Consider the following 26,764-nt stretch of genomic DNA (forward strand, 5'->3'; position numbering starts at 1 on the left):
CGTGAGCTACAGCTCACTTCCTCAGATGCATATCGTGGAAACTGCAGCAGGCTTTATATATACACAGAGAATATGAAACAATACCTATTCCCCCCCCACTGTCCTGCTGGTAATAGCTTATCTAAAGTGATTTCCAGCACAAATCCAGGTTTTCTCACCCTCCACCCCCCCACACAAATTCACTCTCCTGCTGGTGATAGCCCATCCAAAGTGACAACTCTTTACACAATGTGCATGACAATCAAGCTGGGCTATTTCCTGCATAAATCCAGGTTCTCACATCCCCCCCACGCCCATACACACACAAACTCACTCTCCTGCTGGTAATAGCTCATCCAAACTGACCACTCTTCAAGTTAAAATCCAAGTTAAACCAGAACATCTGGGGGGGGGGTAGGAAAAAACAAGAGGAAACAGGCTACCTTGCATAATGACTTAGCCACTCCAAGTCTCTATTTAAGCCTAAATTAATAGTATCCAATTTGCAAATGAATTCCAATTCAGCAGTTTCTCGCTGGAGTCTGGATTTGTAGTTTTTTTGTTTTAAGATAGCGACCTTCATGTCTGTGATTGCGTGACCAGAGAGATTGAAGTGTTCTCCGACTGGTTTATGAATGTTATAATTCTTGACATCTGATTTGTGTCCATTTATTCTTTTACGTAGAGACTGTCCAGTTTGACCAATGTACATGGCAGAGGGGCATTGCTGGCACATGATGGCATATATCACATTGGTGGATGTGCAGGTGAACGAGCCTCTGATAGTGTGGCTGATGTTATTAGGCCCTGTGATGGTGTCCCCTGAATAGATATGTGGGCACAGTTGGCAACGGGCTTTGTTGCAAGGATAAGTTCCTGGGTTAGTGGTTCTGTTGTGTGGTATGTGGTTGTTGGTGAGTATTTGCTTCAGGTTGCGGGGCTGTCTGTAGGCAAGGACTGGCCTGTCTCCCAAGATTTGTGAGAGTGTTGGGTCATCCTTTAGGATAGGTTGTAGATCCTTAATAATGCGTTGGAGGGGTTTAAAGGTCAGCTTCTTCTGCAGGTGTTTGCCTGCAGCCAGCTGAACTTATTTTTACCCATCTTTCATTCTGGGTCAGCACATTAAATTGTTTAATATAAGCATGAATATATGTTGAGTTTCTGGTAAGACGACAAATACTGAAAAAGACATTACTGCAATAGCACCGAACATGAAGAACAAACATTTCTGAAACAACACCAAAAAAAAAGAAAAAGAAAGAACTTGCCTTTAACACCACCAGCCTCAGGGTATTCTGGATTTGGAGTAGTAAAAGGATAAATAGGAAGTCCTTTAAAATAAAAAACGCTATTAGGAATATTGGTTACAAATAAGATCCTAGATTTCTTTCACTTAAGATCATGCCATAAAACTCATGTGCTTTCCAGGGTTGTGAGTTCAATCCTTGAGGGGGCCATTTGGGATCTGGGGCAAAAATTGCGGATTCGTCCTGCTTTGAGCAGGGGTTGGACTAGATGACCTCCTGAGGTCCCTTCCAACCGTAGTATTCTATGATTCTATCATAAATAATATACGGTATTTATATGACAGCAGTAACCATGTTCAGTTTTTATATTTGTTTTCAAGGAACTGACAATAGGGAACTGGTAATAACAAGACTTGGAACCCTTCACCTCCATGTTCCCAATTCAAATCCAAACCAGGGACTGATTATTCCTTGAGAGGGGACAACTATGGGAGACCAACCGTCAGCTGGAAAATCTACATGGTACCTTCCTGTTCCCCCTCCTTTTGCAGAGGGGTTTCTGATACCATTCACTGGGTAGAGATGCTGTTTTCAATGCTACTGATTCGGGAGCTGTGCAGCCACTAATTCTGTCTTCTGTTCCTGTCCTCTACTCTGCCCTGTTCTGAAGAGATGGAGTTAACAATGGTGCTTGCAATAACTCCTGGGCAGATTTCCATTTGGAAATCCACCAGGTAAGCAAAGGGAGATATGCCCTGACAAGATTCTCCTCTGCCAGCTTTGATTATGGACCTGACTCAAAGCCCATGGAAAGACTTCCATAGACTTCAGTGGGCTTTGGATTAGGCTCCATCTGAGCAGCACTCTGATGGGGTGTATTTGGCCCTTGCGATTCCTTGCTGGGGGCCTTTCAGTACTACTACTCCCTGCCCCAAGAAGCAGTGAGTTGAGAGGAAAAGAGCCATGAAAGTGGGTCCTCCAGCTTGCCTAGAGAGGACTCTCTGGAGCAGCCATTTTGGAAACCACAGAGACCAGGTCCTCCATGGACTAGAAGGGCTAGCAACAGCCTATCATGTCCTGTTGGCCCAGATAAAAGGAGCAACCAGGCCTTATCAGTTCAGTTGGGATCAGAGGAGTAAAGAAGGGTGCTCCTAGGGTGACCAGATGTCCCGATTTTTGGGGCTTTTTCTTATATAGGCTCCTATTATCCCCCACCCCCATCTCAATTTTTCACACTTGCTATCTGGTCAGCCTACGTGCTCCTCTCTGGCCAAAGGAGCCTGACAATCAGACAGAGTTTACAGCGGGGATTCAGGGGGAGAAGGACCTGAGGACACTGGCCTGGTGATCAAAGGGCCTGGTAGGAAGAGGCCTAGGGAAACAGCAGGGAAGGGTTAAAGTTGAGCACTGTACAGTTGCTGTGTGTAGAGTCCCTGGGTTGAAAACTAGAGTAGCAGGTGGGCCCAAGTTCCCCCACCAGTTACAGGTAAAAGTGGTGTATACCTCAAGTAGGGGACAGGGCTTATTTGGAAACCTGAACAAAAGGCTGAATTTAAAAAGCTCAGAGCCACTGCTGAAGACCCCAGCAAGGGCAAAGAGACCATTTATTGGACTCTTTAATACCCCAAAAGGGGTTCATTTGGACTTTGTGACTTGGCCAGAGGGTCAAGCCACTAAACACCTACCAAAGTTGTCCAACAGGCTGCAGGGGGCACTAAGGGCAAGAAAAGGACTATGGTACCCCACCCAGCCACTCAGAGATGCCCCAGAGATGAGCGCCCCTTAAATCAGGGCACATGACCCTACAAAGTGAGCTTTGGATAATCTAAGTTGCAATGTGTTGGGAAGATATACTGCGTTGCAGAAACTGGCCTCCACCAGCATTCAATTTCTGACATTTCTCTTTCTACTGTATTGTGCACATAGGTCCAATTTTACAACATAACCTGGAATATCACAGTGGTGAACCAAGCCCAAAATCGCTGATCCAGGGCAATATGTAATCACCCACGAGAAACACAATTCTCCTTTGGGCTAGAAACATTTCCAGTGGGTCAACTTTTTTGAAATCCGCTCCTAGTGCCATTGCTTTTTTATGCAGTAAACACAATTCTGGTGCTGTTACTTTTTTCTGGATTATATTTAATTTGTTCTTGAGAGAGGCTTTTGGGGTGCACTGCTCTTGTTTATTGCAACAGTAAACACTCCACTTTAAAGTAACAGCCTATTTTTTTTAAAACAATGCATCTAGACACGGTTTAGCTGCAATTTTGAATAGGGGCAAATTCTACATACTCGGATGCTTCCATGCCACATCATTTTTAATTAATGTATTTATTTTATTTTCACTATACACACAACCTTGCACCAATCACCTTCTGACAATTCTTAAATATACAGGTATGACATAAACCACTCCTGTAACCCATCCTTTAACTATTAATCAGTGTATCAGCAAAAACCTAGCAGGAAAAGATATATTTAAGATCTTCACAATTTCCCACTAGAGCCTTCCCAATATACAGGCCCTGCAAAATCCCTAGAAAGTTAACAAACTAAGGCTATTTTGGACTATGGGGGGTAAGTGTTAAAACTATGGGGTTCTCAAGGAGAATGCCTGGCAAGCTGTCCCCTTTCTCTTACAAGAGTCATGTTCTACTTCCGGTACCAATTCAGGTGAGTTAAAATCCCCATTTTATAGCTAGAGAAACTCAACCACAGTTAAATGACTTCCTCAAGACCTTGCAATTTCTCCATGGCAGAGCCGATATTAGAACTCATGAGTTCCTGGCTTCAAGACTTGGGCTCTATCCACTTCAAAAGTATCTTAAATGAATGTCAAAATCTGGGAATGTAGCTAAATCTCTGATTTCTAGCTTAACTTCTGTTCTTATCCATTGTGTACGACAGGGATAATAATACTTATTTGTCTCACCTGCGTATTGTGATAATTTATTAAAGTCTGTATATATTTGAGAGTATGAAATGATGACTGTTTTATATACGTGCAGTGTAATGTATAATGACTTATAATATAGATGCTTATTAAAATGACTAGAAGCCTGTGAAACAGAGATACGTCTCACTTCAATACTTACGGACACAGAATGGGAAACTATAGTATCCTTCAGCACATTGTTCACAGTTTTCGCCATGGAAATTCACCTTACAATGGCAGCGACCAGATCCTTCCTCACAACCATCTGAATGCTCCTGATTACAACTGCAGGCTAAATAAATAACAACAGTTAAATGCTTTCTTCAAATTAACTGATTTGTTGCTTTGGCAAAGAAACATAACATTGTAACTATTGTGACAGGGTCAGGCCAGATGGCTACAGGAGAGTGACAGAAGTTAGATATATTAGCCCCAGATTAAGCAGGTCCCTTTCCCCTGAGTAAGATAATGGACTGTTGCAGAACAATCAGGAAGTTGCTGGAACCAATTAAGGCAGGCTAATTAGGACACCTGGAGCCAATTAAGAAGCTACCAGAATCAATAAGGACAGGCAGGCTAATCAGGGCACCTGGTTTTAAAAAGGACCTCACTTCAGTTAGTGAGATGCATGCGAGGAGCTGGGAGCAAGTGGCGTGCAAGAAGCTGAGTAGTGAGTAGGTGTACTGCTGGAGGACTGAGAAGTACTAGCGTTATCAGACATCAGGAGGAAGGTCCTGTGGTGAGGACAAAGAAGGTGTTGGGAGGAGGCCATGGGGAAGTAGCCCAGGGAGTTGTAGCTGTCGCACAGCTGTTACAGGAGACACTGTAGACAGCTGCAATCCACAGGGCCCTGAGCTGAAACCCGGAGCAGAGGGTGGGTCCGGGTTCCCCCCAACTCCCTATTTGATATAAGAGGAGTTGACCTGGACTGTGGGTCCCACCAGAGGGGAAGGTCTCTGGCCTGTCCCCCGACCCATTAGGTGGGCCAGCAGAAACTGCGGGGATTGTTCTCCTCCTTTTCCCCAGGCTGGCCAGGGATGAGGTTAGCTGAGTGAATGGCAGGTTTGTGCCACTAACAAAAGGAGCCAAACTGAGGACTGCTGTGAACCTCTGAGGCGAGCAAATCCGCCAGAAAGCGCAGAACCCACCAAGACAGAGGAGGAACTTTGTCACACTATAGAAGTTTCAATTGTACTTGTGAATTAATCATTATTTAAATAATGCTACAAATTAACAATTACATATTACTTCACATCTTCAAAGTGCTGAATAAATTAATTAACCCTGGGAGATAGGTAAGTATTATTATTTACAAATCCCTAAACTCAGAGCTGTATTTTTCTGCATATCTTCCTATCATCACCTCCAGACAACATTGGTGTTTGCATGCCACTGCCTCTCCTCCACCTGTGCAGAAGTCTTCGTCCATGCCTTTGTCTTTGAACTACTGCAACTGCCTCACAGTAGGAGTCTCACTAAAAGTCAATGGGACTTAATCACTTAGGCACTTCAGAAAATTTTATCCCAAATAACAAAGCCCTTGCCCTGATTGATAGGAAATACCAGTGTGAGATATAACCAAACAGAGAGAGACTTACGTATACAGCCGTCAGCAGCTCCCACTGAAATGCCATAAGGACGATAGTACCCCTCTACACATTGTTCACAGTTAATTCCAGCTGTGTTATGCTATGCAGAATGAAGTAAGAGAAAAATATAACATGAGAAAGGAAAAACAAGCAGAAGGATACATAAGCAAATACAGGACTGAAAGATTGTAATTTAGGTTCCTATTATATACAGTCAGGATCCATATGGGAAGAAATCTAACAAGACTGCAATAAAGAGTGCATTTTATTCTTGTTCTTTACCTCTCTGATCTTTGCATGATATTATGAATCAGGGTAATTTCACATAAACACATGGAATTTTTAACAATTAGTACATTTTAAACATTGCACAAAGTCCCTAAATCAACCTTCTGCTCATTTAAATCAGGGGAAAAGCACTGTCATCTTTATACTATTACCAGATATTTCTTTAACTTTCTTTTCATTTTGCCTTTTTATCATTACACACACACACATATATATATAGTTTGACTGCAACAGCATCATGCTGTTTCCATATTGAAAGATACATTTTTGTGACTAAATTACTCTCCAACTAAGATTAGAAACTTCAAATGAAAACAAAACTATCAGTCTAGAAATAAAATTAAAAGCACAAAATAAAGTTTCTGTAAGTAGAGGAGACAGCTTTTTAAACATCTTAACATGTCTTACACTCACAGAAAACATACTGTTCATGAATTTGAATTACAACAAATTTCTTGCGTCATAGGGTAAAGTCCCTAGTGGACTTCAGGGTATCTCTGTCTCTTTTCCCTTTCAAAGCAACATAGGGGTTTATGTAAAGGGGAAATGGAAAGCACAGTTCTCTCTCGTTAGCTAAATCTATGTAACAGCAATATATTGTTGGATGCAGATATATAATACAGAATATATGGGGCACTGTTGTCAGACCTGAAAGAAACAGGATCTAACTATATGTGTCATGCATCAGGTTCTATTAGTTCTTCATTCAGGCATGCATTTCCAACACTTTTTTCCATGACACAAATGGAAAAAGTAAAGTAAAATCCATGTGCCTTATTTATGAAGAAAATGTTATAATTAGATTTCATGGTTAATTCATTTAATGCAATTTAATTTCCACAAAATCGAATTACAGACAATTATCAGCTGCAGGCCTCATGGATTTAGGTCAGGTTTGCTCTTTTATATACTGGGAGCAATTTAGGAAACATGATCTTTCACGAATAAAGAGCTAACAGGAAGCACCAATATGACAAATCTTATAGCATTGGTTGAACAAAGCCCTACATAGAAACGTTAAGTGAAAGACAAAGATCTCTTCTTCCTCTCTTTAATAAAAAGAACTTTTATTTACTTCTGACTGCCTTTTGGGCAATAACTGATTTTATTTTAGCAATAAGATGGAAAAAAATACTCAAACTATAGTTGCACTGCACACTTCCTTTCCTTCTTCCTTAATTTTTGACAGCACAACTATACTTCTTACATGTACAGCGTGCATCATTTTCTTGATTCTGTGTCATTGTTGTTCTTAAATTGTGTGACTGTATTTTGGTCCAAGCAGGTGTGATTTATAAATTAGTAAACAAGTTCCAATGGCTTGAATGAGGAAAACAACAGTGGGATGAGAGAGGGAACAGGCCTTGGTTGGAAGCAGGGGTCATCATCTATCCATCTATCTTAGGGGTTTTTACCACTCTTCATCACTATAATATCTGAGTGCTTTCCACACAAAATAGATTGGCAATAGCAAAGTCTCTAGTGGACTTCATGGTGTCTGTCTCTAACCCTTTTTAAAAGAATGCAGGAATTATAGTAAAGGGAACTGGGGGAGACCCAACTTTCCCTCTTCAACTACAGCAAAGGGAGAGCTCTTTCCCTCTCCTCTCCCTTGCTTGGAGGAGCACTGCTCCCACACAACTCCCTCTCCTCCTTGGCTGGTGCAGTGAGAGATCCCCTCTTCATCCAATCTGCTGTAACTACTGAAGTAGGGAACTGCAACAGTGGGTTCTCTTTAAAAGTGTGATCGTTGTAATTAGGTGATCCCTTTTCTGGCCTCACAGAACATGAATTACTTTCAGTGACTTTTCTTCCTGGCTGGAGCATGAGCGATTATGTCATTGTAATGGTACTATTCAAAATGGCCATCTCAAAAATATCAGCCTGAGAAAAGTAAGTCTTCTAGATACACTTTCCAAGTCCTATTCATGCGTAACCTATGAGATCAAAGCACCTTATTACCTGGCAATCAATGCAGACCCCTCCACCTTCATACCACCCACGGACGTTTAAGCTTCCTTTGCGTCGATCAACATCAGAATCATAGTAGCAATCAGTAGCATGTCCATGACAGTTGCAGGCTGAGGAAGTAATATTACAAGTCAGTTTTCATTATTATGCTGTAATTCAGTAACCTATTATAAACAAAAAAAGATGCTCAAATTTGTATACATATTTTTTAAATCAGCCAAGAGCCTTTCACACTAGAGCCAACTTGAGATCATCTCTAAACATAAGACAGCATGTGCTACCAGGCTTGCCAGAGAGAGAGGCTTCAAAAAAAAAAAAAGTTAATTACCTTTCTGTAACTGTTCTTCAGGATGTGTTGCGCATGCCCATTCCACTGTAGGTGTTTGTGTGTACCTTGTGCACAGTTGTCAGAGATTTTTTTCCCTTAGCAGTATCTTTGGGGGCAGCGTGAGCGCCCTCTGGTGTCCCGTGCTACTGCACACGGATACAAAGGGCAGCACTGCCAGACCCCCCTCAGTTCCTACTAGAAAGACTCTGATAGAGAGAGGAAAGAGGCGGGTCGTGGAAAGGACATATGCAACACATCTTGAAGAACGACAGTTCGGAAAGGTAGGTAATCGTTTTTTCTTCTTTGAGTGACTGCACATTTCCATTCCATTACAGATGACTCACAAGCAATTTGAACTCAGTGGTGGGCTCAGAGTCTACTTGAACAAGGACTGAAGGACAACTACTCTGAATCGTGCATCTTCTCTGGATTGATGAGAGATAGCATATGAGAGGCAAACATATGGAGCGATGACCAAGTTGTCACCCTACAAATATCCAGAATGGGAAGCCTAGCCAGAAAAGCCACAGAAGCCGCCTGCAACTGCATCAAGTCAGCCATCACTTTTTTCAGAGGTGCAACATCGGTCAATCGGTAGCATAAACAAATACAGCCAGAAATCCAGGTAGAGATTCTCTGGGTGGAGACTGAGTGGCCCTTTGCTTGGTATGAAAAGGTGACAAATGTTCTACTCTGCTCCAGGTAAAAAGCCAAAGCTCTAGTAACATCTAGTGTATGGAGTTTTTCCTCCTCTTTGCTTGAATGGGGCTTTGGAAAGAATGTTGGTAAATCAATTGCTTGATTCATGTGAAATTCAGAAACCACTTTAGACAAGAATTTAGGGTGAGGCCAAAAGAAAACCTTGTCCCTAAAAAAAATTGTATAGGGGGGCTCTGATACCAAAGCTTGCAGTTCCCCTACTCTCCTGGCAGAGGTTATAGCAACCAGGAAAATTACTTTCATTGACAAGTGAAACAGAGAACAAGTTGCTCGTGGCTCAAAGTGGGGACCCATCAACTTTGTTACCACCAAATATACACTCCACTGTGGACCAGACTATGAACACAAGGGTACAATCTGAACAAATCTTTTAGAAACCTGATGGACAGGGGGGTTGAACAAACTGAACAATTATCCACAAGCAGATGGAACTTTAGGATATTATCCCACAGGTTGCAATCCCATTGACCCAGCAGAGCTTGCTGATTCATGATTCTGAGCTGTAAACCTTCTGTAGAATAAAGTTTCCTGCCAAACAGATCTAGGGTTTTTTGCTTCCTTTCCCTTCAGAGTAGAGGCCTGGTGTCCTTGCCTCTCCTTTTTGTTTGCAGCTGGAACCACAAGGGAGCCTGGCAGAGGGTGGTTTTAAAAGTGTTCAAATTCCTGTGATGGGACATATCTCTTCTCCGCTCTTTTGGCAGTAGGGGGGGCAGAAAAGAAGGAGTCTGCCATAAAACCTTGATTCCGGGCTCCAGGATAGCCTCATTAATAGGGAGAGAAGGGTCCTGCAGATGCTAAAATGTCCACAAGCCTGTGTGATCTTGTACCTCTTCTGGTTGGATATCCAGAGCTGCAGCCACCTTCCTCAACAAGTCTTGATGAGCTCTAAAATCATTGTGGGGGTGGGGGGGAGAGGTAGATTCAGCCACTACTGCCTCATCAGGTGACAAAGAAGAAGAGGCTAAAGGTTGCTGAGGAGGTCCCTCCTCCAATTCTTCTACAGTGGAGTCCTGGGCACACGGCTCTGCCTGCTCGGTACCAATCCTAATTCCAGGGGAAGGAAAATGGAGACCTGCCTGCAGATGCTCCTGAGCTGTGCCTAGCTGATGAAGAAGTGCAGGAAGGGAGCAGAGAGTTTCTGAAACATGGAGGGAAGTCTCAAGGGGTTCAAAAGGACCATTGGTACAGAGGTGGGGCCCAGCCCTGTGTAGGCCACTGAGTCATAGAATATTGAGTCGGTGGATGGTACCACAATGGGCAGGCACCCCACTGGGGCTGCTGGGCATCCTCAGGTCGGGAGAGAGATTCCAAGGCTGGAGAAGGGGGTATTGGAGAAATCATCACTGGCTTGCCCAGACACAGTTCTCCATAGGGATATCACAAGTATAGAAATGGTCAGTACCGAGCAGTGCTCTGGAGCTGAAGCCAGGACTATAGGAGCGTGTAGTTCCAAAAACGGTGCTCTTGCAAGGCTTTTGAATCGTGAGAGAAGCCAGTACTGACAAATTATGCAACTTGTCAGTGACATCAGAAAGGGCTCCTGAGTCTGCGGTACCAAGAGGTACACCGATCTTTCAGGGATTGGTCTCAACGGACCCTTCCTGCATTCCAGAGTCAGCAATACCTTCTCACTCACAAACTGCTCCTGGGGTTGTGACTTTTTTGAGCTCCTCTCCAAGTCCTTGCAAACACTCGGCAATTTCCTCTCAGAGGGTCCTAGTACCAAGTCCCTGGGAGACTTATGCAGTGTCTCCCTAGGCACCGGGGATGCAGATCTGCCTTAGGACTCTGCCAGAACAGAAGGAGCACTCCTAACAGACTCAGACGTGCTCGCTACCTGTTCAGAGCAGAAGGATTCCAGGGTGAAGTGCAGACTCCAAAAGCAGGTACTTGAGTCTGGCAGCCCTGTCCTTTTTTGAATGGCTTTCGATCCGTCTACAGATGTGACACTTGTCACTTACATGCACCTGTCCCAGACACTTGAGGCAGCTTGGGAGTGGGTCAGTTAACGGCATAGACCTGACTACATGAACGACAGGCCTTGAATCCAGGAGAATGGGGCACCAGTTCGGTACCAATCCCAGTACCCAACCTGGCACCAGTAACCCTGTAAGACGGTATTCTAAACTTAACCCTACAAGTAACTATTTACAGATATACTATATACAAGACTAAAAACTAATGCTCCAGCTACTATTTACGCTAAGGAAGGGAAGATATGAAGAAACAAAGATCACAGCTCCAGCAACAACTGTCGCTGGTGGTAGGAAGGACCCGATGGCAGTCGGGAGCAGCATGGCCCTTTATACTTGTGTACAGTGGCACAAGATGGTGCTTGTGCTGCCCCAAAGGGTACTGCTAAGGGAAAAGTCTCCGACACCTGTGCACAAGGCACACACATACACCTATAGTGGAATGGACATGTGTAGTTACTCAACAAAGAACTATATATTTGAGGCTAAAATAAGTTATAGGGATGTTTCTTGACCCAATCACCTAGTCTGGGTGGGGTATTTTTCAAAATAAAAAATAGGCAAATATTATTCTATTTTTTTAATTTACAAAAATATTCACATCTGGGCTGGGGCTTGTGGGCTAAATCTTCAGTCAGAAGAACAATTGTGTATACATAACAAGACTTATATGCAAAAAGAAAAGGAGTACTTGTGGCACCTTAGAGACTAACAAATTTATTTGAGCATAAGCTTTTGTAAGCTACAGCTCACTTCATCAGATGCTGTAGCTCACGAAAGCTTATGCTCAAATAAATTTGTTAGTCTCTAAGGTGCCACAAGTACTCCTTTTCTTTTTGGAAATACAAACTAACATGGCTGCTACTCTGAAGACTTATATGGAGGAACTCACATAGCCCTAATTGCAGTGATGCCAGCAGACACAACTAGTCTATTACCAGAGGACTATTCACTGCAGAGATATGTTCAAATCAAAAAGTCTGTCACATTTTCTAATATGGATTTGATCCTGCTCCCATCTATGGCAAAACTCCAACTGACAAAGTAGTAGGCTCTAGGTCAGGGGTAGGCAACCTATGGCACGCATGCCGAAGGCGGTCTCAAGCTGATTTTCAGTGGCACTCACACTACCCAGGTGCTGGCCACCAGTCCGGGGGGCTCTACATTTTAATTTAATTTTAAATGAAGCTTCTTAAACATTTTAAAAACCTTATTTACTTTACATACAACAATAGTTTAGTTATATATTATAGACTTATAGAAAGAGACCTTCTAAAAACGTTAAAATGTATTACCGGCACGCGAAAACTTAAATTAGGGTGAATAAATGAAGACTCGGCACACCACTTCCGAAAGGTTGCCACCCCCTGCTCTAGGTGATCATGTGACAAAAGACACAATTACTTCACCAAGCACTAGGGGTGGGGTGACTGTGGTAAGTAACTCAGTTTCCTAGTTTATATGGGTTTAGAATCTCAGCTATGATGTGTTTTTATTCTGTTTGGTTGGTAGGGTTTTTTTATTTTTATTTATTTATTGGGCCAAATAAAGGTAATGCAGTTGTACTCACACCAATTCTGAATCTTGTCCAACTCTAGAGATTGTGTCCTAACTTTTGACCCCTTCCTGACTGAAGTAATTTTCCATGCAGTGAACAACATACGATCAAAGAACACTTCTCAAGGCCCACTAGACTACATATTCTGTCAGCATATGCAACATAAACATTAGCCCAATGGAAAGCTCCCTGACCTAGGAGTATTGTTCACACACTGGAAAAAAAATATGAGGTACATCAGATAATGTGCTGTAGCCTTTTGTGAATATCAGCCTCTTTGTAGTCTGAAAAATATTACAGGTCCATTTATATCAAGCTGGTAGGTCTAAATCCAGCAACAGCCTTCATTACCTTGTCATAGCCTTTTTCTAAAAGTAATCTAAGTCCCAGTACTGACCTAAAATTCTTGCCTTGGTTGAAAGGTGAGGGTTAATCTGAAAATAGCTCAACACTTGGAACAGTTTCTGCAAATACGTCTTGAGTAAAGGATGGTGGATGGATAGAATTCCTTATCTAATTCTTTTCTCTTGCCCTGTTACCCCAGTGCAAACTAATGAGTAGCACCTCCCAATCTGTCTATCAGGCACAATATCAGTCTATCGTAATCTCTTATCTTCATTCCCTCAAACCATCTAAAAGCTTGTGCTCTCCTTTCTCCAGTTTCCAGACATCCAGAGTTGTAACATAATTCAAGAGTAGTGACTAACCAGAATAGCAAACAGAGGTAACAAACCAAAGGCTAGCCGGTGCCTTTGTATTACTTGAGCTCCTTACCCTTACCTTTACTTAGCTTACCGACAGTGCTTAATTTGTAATGAAAAAGGTGCTGGGGCTCAAGCAAGTTTTTTATATTCATAACTGATGCAGCAAACCCAGAGGCTATGAACTGCCAAGCCTAGAGGTGCAGGGCTCAGTCCTGGCAAGTCCTAGCACAAATTAAATACTGCCTACTTGAATCTCTTCACCTTTTTCACTGAAGAGGAAGACAGGAAAACTCTCTCCAATTTAAATAACTCAAGGAGATGAAGACGATATTGGCTTCCTCCTTTTCCACTTTCATTTGAATATTAAGGGATCAGTGACCTGCTTAAATAAGAATATTCCAAGGAAATCTTCCTAGAGGATTCCAGTGGTTCTGCATCAGACTTAGTGGGGGAAGTCTCCTTTCCTCTAGCCTGGCAACTAGGCAGAAGGGCAACTCCACAACTGTCTTTGCGACAAAGAGGTTCCTTGCAAGGAAAACCCTAGAAACAAGGGCTAAGGACCCTAGGTCTGCCCACATTTGCTTTGTGTCTCAGCAAGAGTTACAGCAATAATCCTATTAAAAGGAGTACATCCCAAGAACAATGCATTCTTCCTTACCCAGTCTTGCTATCTGTTTGTATAGTTAAAGAAGTGGATTCTCTAGATAATCCTCCATATCCTGATATTCCTCTTATTCCTCATATCTAAAGGGCAGGGCCGTCCTTACCCATACGCAAAGTACGCAGCTGCATTGCGAACCAGGAGATTTAGGGCACCAAATTCCCTGGTGCCCTGCGCTGCTGCATACTGCTCCAGCCCCTGCCCCGCCTCTTCCCCAGGGCTCCTGCCCCCGCCCCGCCTCTTCCTGCCCCTGCCCCTCCCTTCCCGCCCCTGCTCCACCCCAGCCCTGCCCCCACTCCCCTGAGCTCTGCAGCAGGGTCAGGCCTGCACTCACCGGCAGTGAGAAGTGCAGCAAACCGGCCCTAGCCACGCAGCCGGTGAGTGCTGGGGGGTAGTTCCCCCGTACCTCCCAAGCCAGCCCCGCCCCTCCATTCCCTTCCCTTCCCTTCCCCCCCCCCCCCCACAGAGGCCTGGGGCCCCACACACCCCCCCCGGGGGGCGGTCTGCATAGGGCCCCAGAATATCTAGGGACGGCCCTGCTAAAGGGTCTCTGGAGAGGAAACTCTTTCCCTTCTAGAGCGTGACATCCCTGCTGTGAAACAACCTGGATGAGTAAAGTCATGGGCCACTTTTTGTTGTGCTGACACGAACCAGAGCCTGAGCTTATGGGCTCAGATCTGATTTACAAGCTGTGCCTGAAGAGCCTTTGTAGCTCATTTTCCAGTCCATACATGAAGTTCTTCAAGAAAACTAAACAAGATTCAGAGGGAAATAGCTGGGCCAAAAGCTGACAAAATGGCTGGGCCATCTTTGGTTCCCCTGCTCTTAGAAAAAGCAGGAAGGGAAAGGAAAGTGTCAAAAAAACCCTCAATGTTATTAATGGCCAAAGGCTACTGGAATCCTGAGCCCTCTACTATGTCTCTTACTATAATGTCAAGTTACCTCCTTTGTTCCAAGTAATGGCACTTTTACCAGCAGGTAGGTAAATACCCTTCACACATCACAATACAATTTCTTGAAGTTTTGACTATTTGCTGAAAAGTACAATATTGTGGACGGATACAAAAATTTGCAGGTTTGGCAGGTCTCCCAGTCTCCCACTGATTTTTCTGTAGGAGAGTTGGGAGTTCCTACAAGGGATACAGAGATTTTGTGAAGACTTGCAAGGTTGCTCTAAACTCCTGACTTACAGGCTGTAAATGAAGGCTGTCTTCAGCTAGTGAGTACTATCCTCAGTGAATAACTTAAAACAAACACACACTTTCAGGCTAAAAGGATCCCTTTTTCAGTTAGCAGTAGATGTTAAACATTTTTGGCTCAGAACCTTATGAATTATAATGTATTCATTGACCAAGTCATAACATGCCTAGTTTCTATCTACTGCTTCTACTTTTTTTTGTCTGCCATTTTTACTATCACAATTTTGGCAGATCACCTCTGAACTTTGATTAAAATAAAACCGGTTCTTATTTCCCACTTCTTCAATGATATAAATATACATCTACTTGACACTCTAACAGGGTTACAACTTGAAGTCACAACATCTGCCTTTTGGCCTGCCAAGATGATATGAGAGAAGAGAATCCTGTCTATGTTCAAAAGAGGGGAATACACAAAGAGAGCAAATGCTATAATCACCTTAGCTACAGTTTTCATGCCACGTGGTTACACAGAGTCTATGGCGAACAGTACAGCCTCTTCAAGACCCAGAAAAGGGCCGTAGTGGTCATGGTTCCCCATGTCCCAGTTTTCTTAACAAAAGAATGAAATGTTTGTCTGAAATGAGCAAAGCTTGGCTGCAAAGGAGCTCCCCCGTAGGAGCTCAAGGAAAAGAAGACAGAATATCTGCATCCATTTACCAGAGGCATATGTCAAGAGACCAGGTTACTAGAAAGGGTGACTGGTGTTGCTCTGAAGAAAACAACTCTTCACTTCCATCTATGTAGTTTTGTTCTGAGTGAGCAGATTGAAGATCCAAGAGTCTTTTGAAGAGACTAGATTGTGTGCTGACACCCTTAAAATAAGAAAGCACACCTCTTCCCCAAAAGAGGGTTTCCCTTCTAAACTACCTGGTTTACAAGAAAAATTTTTCAACTGGGCTACGTCACAAATCCATGTACAGTAAATAACTCTGATTCGCTTTCCAACTCAATACAATGTTTCCTCACTAAATATAAAAGGAATACGGATCTAAATGCACTGTTATGAATATTTCAGTGTTCCACTAAATGAACTTGGGGTTCACCAAAATTAGGCTTATTGTATCAGGCAAGGTAGTTCTATGGAAGTTTCCTTCTCCTCTAACCACCCCCACATCACCAGTGCTCAAAATCTAGGGGTTGGATTCAAAGCCCTGCTGGGCACAATTTAGAAAAATGCTAATAAATATGTAAATGGATTCAGCCATATTCCTCCAGGGGGGCAAGATTCTGGGCAATCCAGCTAAAGAGGAGGTGTGAAAGAATGGGAAGGTTTGAGGCAGTGCCAGGCACCTGCAATCTCTATTCTGCTGGGGGCTTTGCAGCCACTCAACACAGCTCTGCTATTTTGCGTGAACATGTATGTGCTGGAGGTACCTCCCATTTCTATATCAAAATCTGTATGAATTGTCACCTTTAAATTAGCATATTTTCATGCTACTCACATTCACACTCATTTGCGTTGTTGGCAGTTGCAGGTTGCCATTGTTTCTGATTATATCCAGGGCAGCAGCGATCACAGGTTTCCCCACAAGTGTTATGCTGACATTCACACTGAAACCTGGATATTGAAAAGATTCTCGTTTAATTGAAATAGGATTTAAAACTATATATATTTTTCTTATTTTACCACAATCCAAAATTTACTTCTAACATGAAAATGGCAAGACCAAGTGTAAAGGGGACACAATGTAACGCTAAACCCTTTCACAACCATCCTAGCATTCCTCACAATAGAGTATCTCACTCACATCATTTTGTGCTTTTTAGCACAAATGATTTATAGAGGTCTTTTGTAATTGGATTAAATAAACAATGGCTTAAGAAACCGTATCCTGAGAAGATATTAACCCAGGATGATATGCCATAGTTGCAAATATATCTTATTTTAGCTCTTGATCCAAGGCTCAAGCTTCCTGTCCTACACTATATCAAAATGTTTGTTACCGTTACACTCTGGACTCAATTTTTCATTATCTTTTGTTAAAAAAAATTATTAGAGCTTTATAATCTACTATGATGGGGTGACCTTCCCACACCGGCTCTGAGAGAGTTGAATTAGGCCAGGTGAGCCCAATCAGTCAATTAAACTGAAAATAGGGGAGATGTAAGTTGTGTGGAGGGTGCTAATTAGAAGGAAGCTCACCTGTGAAGGAACATATGGGGCTTCTATAAAGCCAGGCATCACAAGTGGCAGAGAGAAAGCTGCAGTTTCTATCCCTGAGGTAAGGGAGAAGGAAGGGGAGACAGAAACCCATAAGGAAGGGTTTACCTAGTAGGCCTAAGAAAGAGGGGTCTGACTAAGAAGGTTGATGAAGGAGAAGCTTAAAGAAGCACGGGAGGAAGTAGTCCAGGGAAGAGAGCAGTAGGTTTGCTGAAGACCTGGACCTTAACTGCTCACTATTGGGCCATGGACTGGAACCCAGAGTAGAGGGCAGGCCCAGGTTCCTGATACGGCTTGGTGCAGTGAACGGGAAGACTACTTCAGTCACTGTGGGAGTAACATAGTCAGGGCTGCAAGTGTGATGACTGCCTGATGCTCCTTGAGCAGAGAGACTTTGAAAGACTCCCCTAGAAGGAGAAATCACTATGACCTGGCTGGAGGGCTGAGTCACAAAGAAGCCATACCACAAGAGGAGAGCTGCAATGATGGAAGAGAAGAAAGGAGGGGCTGAATTGGGCAGAGCTAATCCCCAGAATTGCCAGAAGAGGGTACCACCCCAGCGGTGACTACAGTGCACCATTTCACATATCTAAGAGTGTAACATCAACTAGTTCATAAAAATAATGCAAACTAAGGACTATTAGATCATCAGAAATAACCCAAAGTATAAAAATTAACAGTCATCCTCCAAAAGGAAAAATTTTGAATTTATTTTGACTTAATCAAAGTGCCTATCTAAGGGCTCAGTCCTGTAACCACTTACTTCAAAGTCTGTAGCAATAATGAAGGCACTTATGGAATACTTAAGGTAGTGGTTCTCAACTCTGGTCCACCGCTTGTTCAGGGAAAGCCCCTGGCGGGCTGGGCCGGTTTGTTTACCGGGCCGGTTCGCCGCTCCAGGCCAATGGGAGCTGCAGAAAGTGGCGTGGGCCAAGGGACGTGCTGGCCGCCCTTCCCGCAGCCCCCATTGGCCTTGAGCGGCGAACCACGGCCAGTGGGAGCTGCGATTGGCCGAACCCACGGATGCAGCAGATAAACAAACCAGCCTGGCGCGCCACGGACTTTCCCTGAACAAGCGATGGTGGACCAGAGTTGAGAACCACTGACTTAGTGGTATCTACACATAATTTATATATATATATATATGGAATTGTTTTTTCCCTTGCTACAGAAGGTTGTGCTTTTTCCTTGATATTACTATAGTCACCAATTCTAGTCAGAAAAGGTATCATATAGATGGTCAAGGGGATTAGTAATAGAATCTAGTGCATTTACTTTCTTGTTGGGATCTTTCAACATAATGTCCAAAAGTCCTGGTGTCTGACTCTTATCTCAGTTATTCTGCTGTAAAGCTGGAGTAATTTCACTGAGATGCTGGCCCATTATAGAATCATAAGACTGGAAGGGACCTTGAGAGGTCATCTAGTCTGGTCCCCTGCCTCATGGCAGGACTAAGTATTATATGTGGCTGTTTGATGGCTTATGTGAAATAAATTGGTGATCTCACACCAGGTTCTCGGTATCCAAAAGAGGTGAGTTTAACACAGCAGTTCCCAAACTTTTCACTAAGGTGACCCATCAACTGAAGTTATGTTCCTGTGTTCAACTGCATTTTGTATTTTTTTTTTGTGACCCACCATTTACATATATACACCTTCTGCCCTAGCACAATCTCCACCCCCACTAATCCTGAGCCAGAGAGAAGGGCGGGGGGCAGAGGGAGAAGAAAGGGATGAGGCGACTGGTGAGTGATTTAGTTGGGGATTGGTCCTGCTTTGAGCAGGGGGTTGGACTAGATGACCTCCTGAGGTCCCTTCCAACCCTGATATTCTATGAGCCCACCCTGCACTCCTCACACAGTGGTGGCTCCTGTCTCATGGGGCTGGGCCCAACTCTCTTCTCTTGGTGCATGAAGTCACAATGCCACTGGGGTTTGCCCTGGTCACCCCTCCGTCATGATGGAGGGGCAACCGGGCAAAACCTGAGTGGCACTGCAATCCCACACAGCAAATCTCAACACGTGGAGCATGGAACCGGGCCCAGCCCCATGGAACAGGAACCGCTGCCACAGGATAAGTGCAGGGTGGGCTCACTCTCCACTACCCTCCACACCCTGGGCCTGCCCTCCACAGCAGCCTAGGAGAATGTTTATTTGCCTAGGGCCCCATGACCTTAGATCTAGAATCTTTCCACAATCCACAGGTAGGTGGAGACCCACCTTTTGGGAAATACCAGTTTAACACACTATTGAGTCTAGCAAAGCCGCATTTTAATTTTAAAAAGACCTAATGCACACTCTTTTATTGTTAAACTTAATCAACACAGAATACCTCTCAGCATATCTTCATGTATGCCTTACCACACTCTCACTTTAAAAATGTTATAAAGAAAACTATAAGACATCCTTATTTTATCATTAAAAATCGTAATTTGAAAATACCTCTGCATTGGTTTATAGTCTGTGAAATGAGCATGCTGCTCAGTTTACTTACTGGTACAGGTTTTCAGCACTTTTTGCATTACAGACTTCAGCATGACCATTGCAAACACATCGTCCACCAATACTGATGTCCTTTATGCTGTAGTAATACTGTAAAACAAATCAAGAATTATGTGTACATCTTTCCTTGGCCTGTAGGATGGCGGCCACAGTAACATCAGAAAATCATTACTATCTCATTAAATCTTGCTTATCAGAATATTAAACAAACATATCCACAAAGGGCCTGATCCAGCTTTCCTGAAGTCAACAGCCAAACTCCTACTGACATCCATGTTGCAGATCAGGCCCAGATTCATTAATCAAAGCCATTTCACACTAGCTCAGTGTTACCCACTGAATAGATACCGCACAGACAGTGATATTTCACCATTCCCCATGCTGTCTTTATAAAGTGTCCTGGCTGATTCTAGAACCACAGCCCCTGGAAGTAATAGTTCAATCTCCATTCCCAATAAGTTGATGACCTTTCTGCTGTGTAACTGCCAACAATGGTGCCAGTTGTGATGGTGAGCTAGGATCATGCCAAGGGAACTCTAGGAACTGAACTGAGCCCACCTGCTCGCTTGCAATTATGACTGACATGACCTAGATTTGAACTAGTGACCTAGAGTTGAAAAGCTTCATATCTCACCACCACTCCCTGCAGTCATTCAGGCTGTGGCAGATAACGATTTAGTCGTTTGGACTGACAGTGTAAATACCACTATTTATAGTAACTTCTGAGTACATTTAAGAAACTTAAGAGCAGATTCTTCACTATGCTCAGTGGCAAGGGAAGGCTGCAAGGAGCCTGTTGCAGCTCCCTGATCCTCAGCTACCTGGCCCCAGTGCACGGTAAAGGGGCAGCTCTAGTTTATGCCAGGCACAGCTGAGCTATCCTCTACTATGTCCTCTCCTCTAGTCCACCTCACACCGAGATGTTCTCTGCCTCTCCTTACGCCAGGAGAGGGGAGATGGCTGACAGAGAGCTCCCTGCATCGGGGTACTCCTCCATTGCCCCTCTCTGGCTGCTTGCAGGCTACATTTTGCCACATGGGTGCAATAAATTGGCGTTAGTAGACCAGAGAATCCAGGCCATATTTTTACTTCCTGGAATAGTTCTATTTGGATGTACACATTCACATCTAATCACATCTAATGTGGTTTATTATTATTCTTCACACACACACCCTCCCCATGCTTTCAGCGTCTTGGTCAAAATTAAAAATGGTCCCTGACACTTTCTCTGGCAGTATCTCATCATGTGTTAGCTCCATAATGATTACTTGTAACTCAATCTCTGGTTTCTTCCTACTTTGTGGCATTACACTGGATTAACAGTATTATGCCCAAATTGTCAGAATTCAGATACCACATTGCTTGTGCTGCAGATAATTTTCAACCTTATGAAGTCAATGCGTAAATTGAGGAAGTATGGCAGTTCTTTGTACAGAAGGAAGGGGATGGGCTGGTTTGGTTTTGTTTATACAGTAGGTTTAACACAATGACTCTCTCCTAGAATGCTGAACTACTGCTAGTTTTCAAGGGCATCTGATATGAAAAGTCTTGACACTCTCCCTGTCAGCAAGTTAATGAAACACATTACCTTATTACCCCTCCCATATGTCCTCTCACCATCAAATTTGACTATTTGATTACATCAGGAAGAGTTCCTTAGGCTGAAGTTATGGTGTTTGGCAAGCAGAATAACAAGTACTGCATGTATTTTAGCCTGTAAGTAATATCTTAAATAAAATCCTACAGCTGCACTTAAGTCTTACATAATGTACGCTGCCAAGCAACTGGAATGGGTAAGTATTTTTTTGTTGAGGAGACCCATATGTATTTGTACAGTCCTTAGCCAAATGGCACTGACTGGAGCCTTTGGGTTCTGTTGCAGTATAATTGATAGGTAAATAACCACATTGGGTCAAGAAACTCTACAAATTCCAATGAAAAGAGATTCTTATGGATTATTCCATCAAAGAGTCTGCCCCTCTCTTATTTCCCCACAGAATGGGCAGCGGACTTCTAAGCTGTGGCACTTCCCGGGGGTACCCAGGGTTGAGACACTTTGCAGGACAGTGGGGTGGGAATAGGTATTGTTTCATATTCTCTGTGTATATATAAAGCCTGCTGCAGTTTCCACGATATGCATCTGAGGAAGTGAGCTGTAGCTCACGAAAGCTTATGCTCTAATAAATTGGTTAGTCTCTAAGGTGCCACAAGTCCTCCTTTTCACTTTGCTACCGTCTTCTCTTAGTGTGAGGAAACCTTGTCTGTGCCTGCCATGGGTCAGCTCCCAGCCATGGGCAATACAAACACTTCCCCCTAGACCTTGCAGGACTCCCTGTCAGCCTACAGGCCTGCAATTGGCACACCCCAACCCTCAATCCAAGCATCTCCCTCGGCCTCCAGCCCCTGGTCCACTGGACAGTCACAGTATTCACAGATTGGCTGCTTCCACAGAAGCTGTATACCCCACCTTACCAGTTTCACCTTGGATCACAGCTCTGCTAACACACAGCACTTAGATATGTTTATAGTGAAATTAAGTTCATTTAACAAAGAGAGATTCAAATAATAGCAAGCAGAAGTACTGGAAACAAATGGTTACATATGAAATAAAATCATATCATGCATTCCAGAGATTTGACATGAGTGTATCTAGTTAATTAAGTCTTGTAGAATATTGCTCATCCAAAATCCTTGCAGCGCTTTACAGCAAAGTTGGCTGTGACCCATCTTTCATGAGACATTTCGTTATCCATCTCTTAGGGGACAAAGGGAATAGGACCTTCTGATTATGTGAAAGGTGGATCCTCCTAAAGAGCTGGAGTTGCTGGTCATGTGATCATAGAATATCAGGGTTGGAAGGGACCTCAGGAGGTCATCTAGTCCAACCCCCTGCTCAAAGCAAGACCAATCCCCAATTTTTGCCCCAGAGCCCAAAATGGCCCCCTCAGGGATTGAACTCACAACCCTAGATTTAGGAGGCCAATGCTCAAACCACTGAGCTATCCCTGAGAAACTGTTTTAGGCAAAGATATCGTTTGCTAGAATTCAATTTCTGGCACTAGAAAGTGTTTTTCTTTTGTTTTAAAGCATACCTTTCTCTTTTTCTCTTGCTTAGTATCACATAAATCTCTCTTGGTTAATAAACTTATTCTTAGTTTTTAATATAAACCATCTCAGTGCTGTTATATTAAAGTTAAGGCATGCATCCCCAGCTGAACTAACAGGCTGTTGTATATTCTGCCTCTCTTTGAAGACAGGGAACTTGGTTAATTTCTGTGAGTGTCCACTGAGAGCGACTGGACACTGCAGAAAGATGTCTCTGGGGAACTCAGGAACTGGGGTTCACTGGATATTACCTGCAAGGCAAGATTTAGACTGACAGAGACTCAAGGGGTTTGCTAGCAAGGCCAACAGATTGGCATGGCAGGGAGCTGTCACACAGTTTAAGCTCCAGCAAAGCTCTTTTGCTAATGCAGAGAGGTAACACAATGGCTTACAGTTCTGGGTGCCCTGAGAGCATCACACTCCCCTCTACACAAACCACACAACTCTGATCTGTCCCAACTAGCTTCCCTCTGCAAGTGGAGCTGGAGGGGATCATCAGGACCATATCCATTTTTTGTTGTGGTTTTGCAAACTAAAGACATTTGTGCCATTCCATTCACTGTAATGGAATGAAGGGCAACTGTTGAACATCCATTTATGAAAAAAGTTACTTACTCTGCGGGTTACAGTGGGGTCCCGTTGAGCTTTGGCTATCAAGTGTCCAAGAAGGGTATTGGTTCTGAGAAAACGCAAGCGGATGTTTGTTGCCTTGGTAAATTCCCTAAGTATGGGAGAGTGAGTGAAGTTTTTTACTCCTGGACGACCATTTACCAAGGATACCACAATCTAATAAAAGAGCAAAGATCTTTTTGTCAAAACATAGCAAACAGTTAACATCAACAGTGGGGAGCCATCCATAGGGTTCGATAATATAAACATCCAAAACTTTACAGATTGCTCATTTCTAACCATGTCTAGTATTCAAGGGAGTAAGGTTACAGACTCGGGCCTCTAAATTTCAGTGAGAAGTAACTCTTCTATTTAAAACAAAATTTAAATGCTTTAAGTATATAGTATAAGTGTCTGTAAATGCTAATACAGGCCATACTGCTCTGATTTAGCAGGATGCTCCAGCAATCATAGGTTCTATGAAAATTATGAAAATATTCACAGCAAAACCTGAATATTGAAAAAATTCCCATTCACTTCAGGCACAATTTACTCATGTTACATATCCTGGTCTTCAAGAGCTTCATGTGTCTTGAATGAATTACGTCAGAGAGTACTGAAGAGATACATGTAATTTTACAGAAAACAACAAAAACAAGTCAGTTCCTAATACATTACTAACAGCAATGATGTCCATAGGACTTTTACCTAAGTAAGAACTTCAGGATATTGCCCTTTTACCAACATGCATTCACTTTTGGGTTAAGGCACAAAAATTCCTGGAATACATTTCAGTTAATAGCTACAGTGCCTGAGAGTATGTTCATGTACTTTTGAAAGTGAGTACTTTCCTCACTTACAGACAGCCCCACAACCTGAAGCAAATACTCACCAGCAACCACACACCACACAACAAAAACACTAACCCAGGAACCTATCCTTGCAACAAAGCCCATTGCCAACTCTGTCCACATATCTATTCAAGGGACACCATCATAGGACCTAATCACATCAGCCACACCATCAGAGGCTCATTCACCTGCACATCTACCAATGTGATATATGCCATCATGTGCCAACAATACCCCTCTGCCATGTACATTGGCCAAACCGGACAATCTCTACGCAAAAGAATAAATGGACACAAATCAAAAGTCAAGAATTGTAACATTCAAAAACTGGTCGGAGAACATTTCAACCACCCTGATCACTCAATTTCAGAGTAGTCACAATTCTCCAACAAAAAAACTTCAACAACAGACTCCAACGAGAAACTGCAGAACTGGAATTAATTTGCAAACTGGACACCATTAAATTAGGCTTGAATAAAGACTGGGAGTGGATGGGTCATTACACAAAGTAAAAACTATTTCCCCATGCTAATTTTTCCCCTACTGTTACTCACACCTTCTTGTCAACGGTTTGATGTGGGCCATCCTGATTATCACTACAAAAGGTTTTTTTTCTCCTGCTGATAATAGCTCACCTTAATTGATTGGTCTCATTACAGTTGATATGGCAACAGCCATTTTTTCATGTTCTCTGTATATATATATATCTTCCTACTGTATTTTCCACTGCATGCATCCGATGAAGTGGGTTTTAGCCCACAAAAGCTTAGGCCCAAATAAATTTGTTAGTCTCTAAGGTCTCCTCGGGTTTTTTTTTTTTTTTTTTTGCTGAGTACTCAATGTTACTTTAGAATTTCCCTCCAGGCGGGAGCAGGTTTGTATAATAATTCAAAACAAATGCTTCAATGCTCTTATTATGAAAAAGAAATTGATGCCAGCATCCCAACAATCATAAGTGAACCCTAAATTAATAAATCAGAGTGTGTGTACAACTGAGCAAAAGCTATTTATTTGTTTATAACTGAACTGATTTCAGATACAGTTTATAGTAGCCACTTGGAAACATGTAAGTACATAAGATTGGATCACTGAAGTTTCCAATTACAACACAACTCCTTTAGAAAAAGTCATACACCATTTAACAGGGGATAATGCAACAGGATTCTAAAAGAAATTAATCTGAAAATCCATAGAATTTAATAGAAAATGCTAATCTTTCTATAAGTTTTTGGACCACTCTGTAGAAATGTTCATAGACCAATATAAATCAAAACTGGAACACTGGATCCAAATCCCCAAAACTTTCAAGAAGTTTGGATCTGGATACAAGCTTCATCACAAGCCTCTCTTTGTAGTGGCATGTCACATAACATTCAATTCTAACAACCATGAATAATGAGGAAGTTTGGATTTTGATCTGACACAGGCCTCCAATAAAAGATTATGTTGGAAAGAATGATAAATGCAACCACTAATAAACATTCATATAAAGGGAATATAAATCATATTTCCTAGTGGTAAGAAGCATCTTTCTAAGCCAAAGCAATATGACCTGTGTTAGCTTTTACAGACACACTTATATTATACTATACATTTACAGCATTTTTCTTTTTTTTAAAATAGAGTTACTGCTCATTGAAATTTAGAGGTCTGATTCCGCAACCTTTACTTCCATCAACAATTCTCACACAATTAGACCCATTACAGTCATTGTGACTACTCAGAAAACAAAGCCAAATTTTTCATACTTGGATGCCCAAAGTAAGGCACCTAAATTATATTCATGAAGCTAAACAAATGGCCTAAGTTCAGAAGTTCTGAGCACTCATTTCTCATTGGAAGTTGTGAATGTTCAGCACATGTATAAAAATTAGGACATCTTCTTAAATGCCTGAATATGGATTTACATACCTGATGGATTTACATAGACACCTACGTTTGAAAATTGGCTTAAAAATTCAGGTTTTATTGAAATAGCAAATGTTTCATAACAACATACTAATAAGCAACCACTGTATAACACTGTTTATTTCCAGTGTGAAAAATTAAATTTTCCAGTCTTCTGAAAAGCACTTACCTCACCATTTTCAAGAGGCACAATTCGAGAATACTCTGTAGTGCAAATAACATCATCATCCCTCCTAATACGAGCACTGATTTTTTTTCCAAAATGTTCCAAACAGTCTGCTTTAGAATCTAGTAAAATAAGAAATCAATTTTTTTACATATTGAAACGTGCATTATTGTGCTACATAAATCCATAAAGAACTATCCTCATGTTTTCTAATAGATTATCTCCCTGAATCAAATTACATCTCTGTATGAAAATAGAAATATTACTATAGAAAAATGAAAAATATTAAAAGCAAATGAACACATT

At 42.4% G+C, this 26,764-nt stretch overlaps 1 protein-coding gene across 1 annotated transcript in view; it reads right to left on the reverse strand.

Annotated features, from left to right (window-relative positions):
* Window positions 1-26,764, reverse strand: part of LAMA3 (laminin subunit alpha 3) — a 190,989-nt gene that overhangs the window by 121,567 nt on the left and 42,658 nt on the right. The window contains exons 4-11 of the mRNA XM_084621252.1: window positions 26,462-26,580; window positions 23,540-23,710; window positions 19,812-19,909; window positions 16,601-16,716; window positions 8,004-8,122; window positions 5,763-5,853; window positions 4,325-4,456; window positions 1,248-1,310 (exon numbers count right to left, since the gene is read on the reverse strand). Coding sequence (XP_084477378.1) covers window positions 1,248-1,310; window positions 4,325-4,456; window positions 5,763-5,853; window positions 8,004-8,122; window positions 16,601-16,716; window positions 19,812-19,909; window positions 23,540-23,710; window positions 26,462-26,580 — 909 coding nt within the window. The remainder of the gene's footprint in view (window positions 1-1,247; window positions 1,311-4,324; window positions 4,457-5,762; window positions 5,854-8,003; window positions 8,123-16,600; window positions 16,717-19,811; window positions 19,910-23,539; window positions 23,711-26,461; window positions 26,581-26,764) is intronic.

The sequence above is a fragment of the Lepidochelys olivacea genome (genome assembly GCF_965140295.1).
Source record: "Lepidochelys olivacea isolate rLepOli2 genome assembly, chromosome: 2".
Lineage (NCBI taxonomy): Eukaryota > Metazoa > Chordata > Testudines > Cheloniidae > Lepidochelys > Lepidochelys olivacea.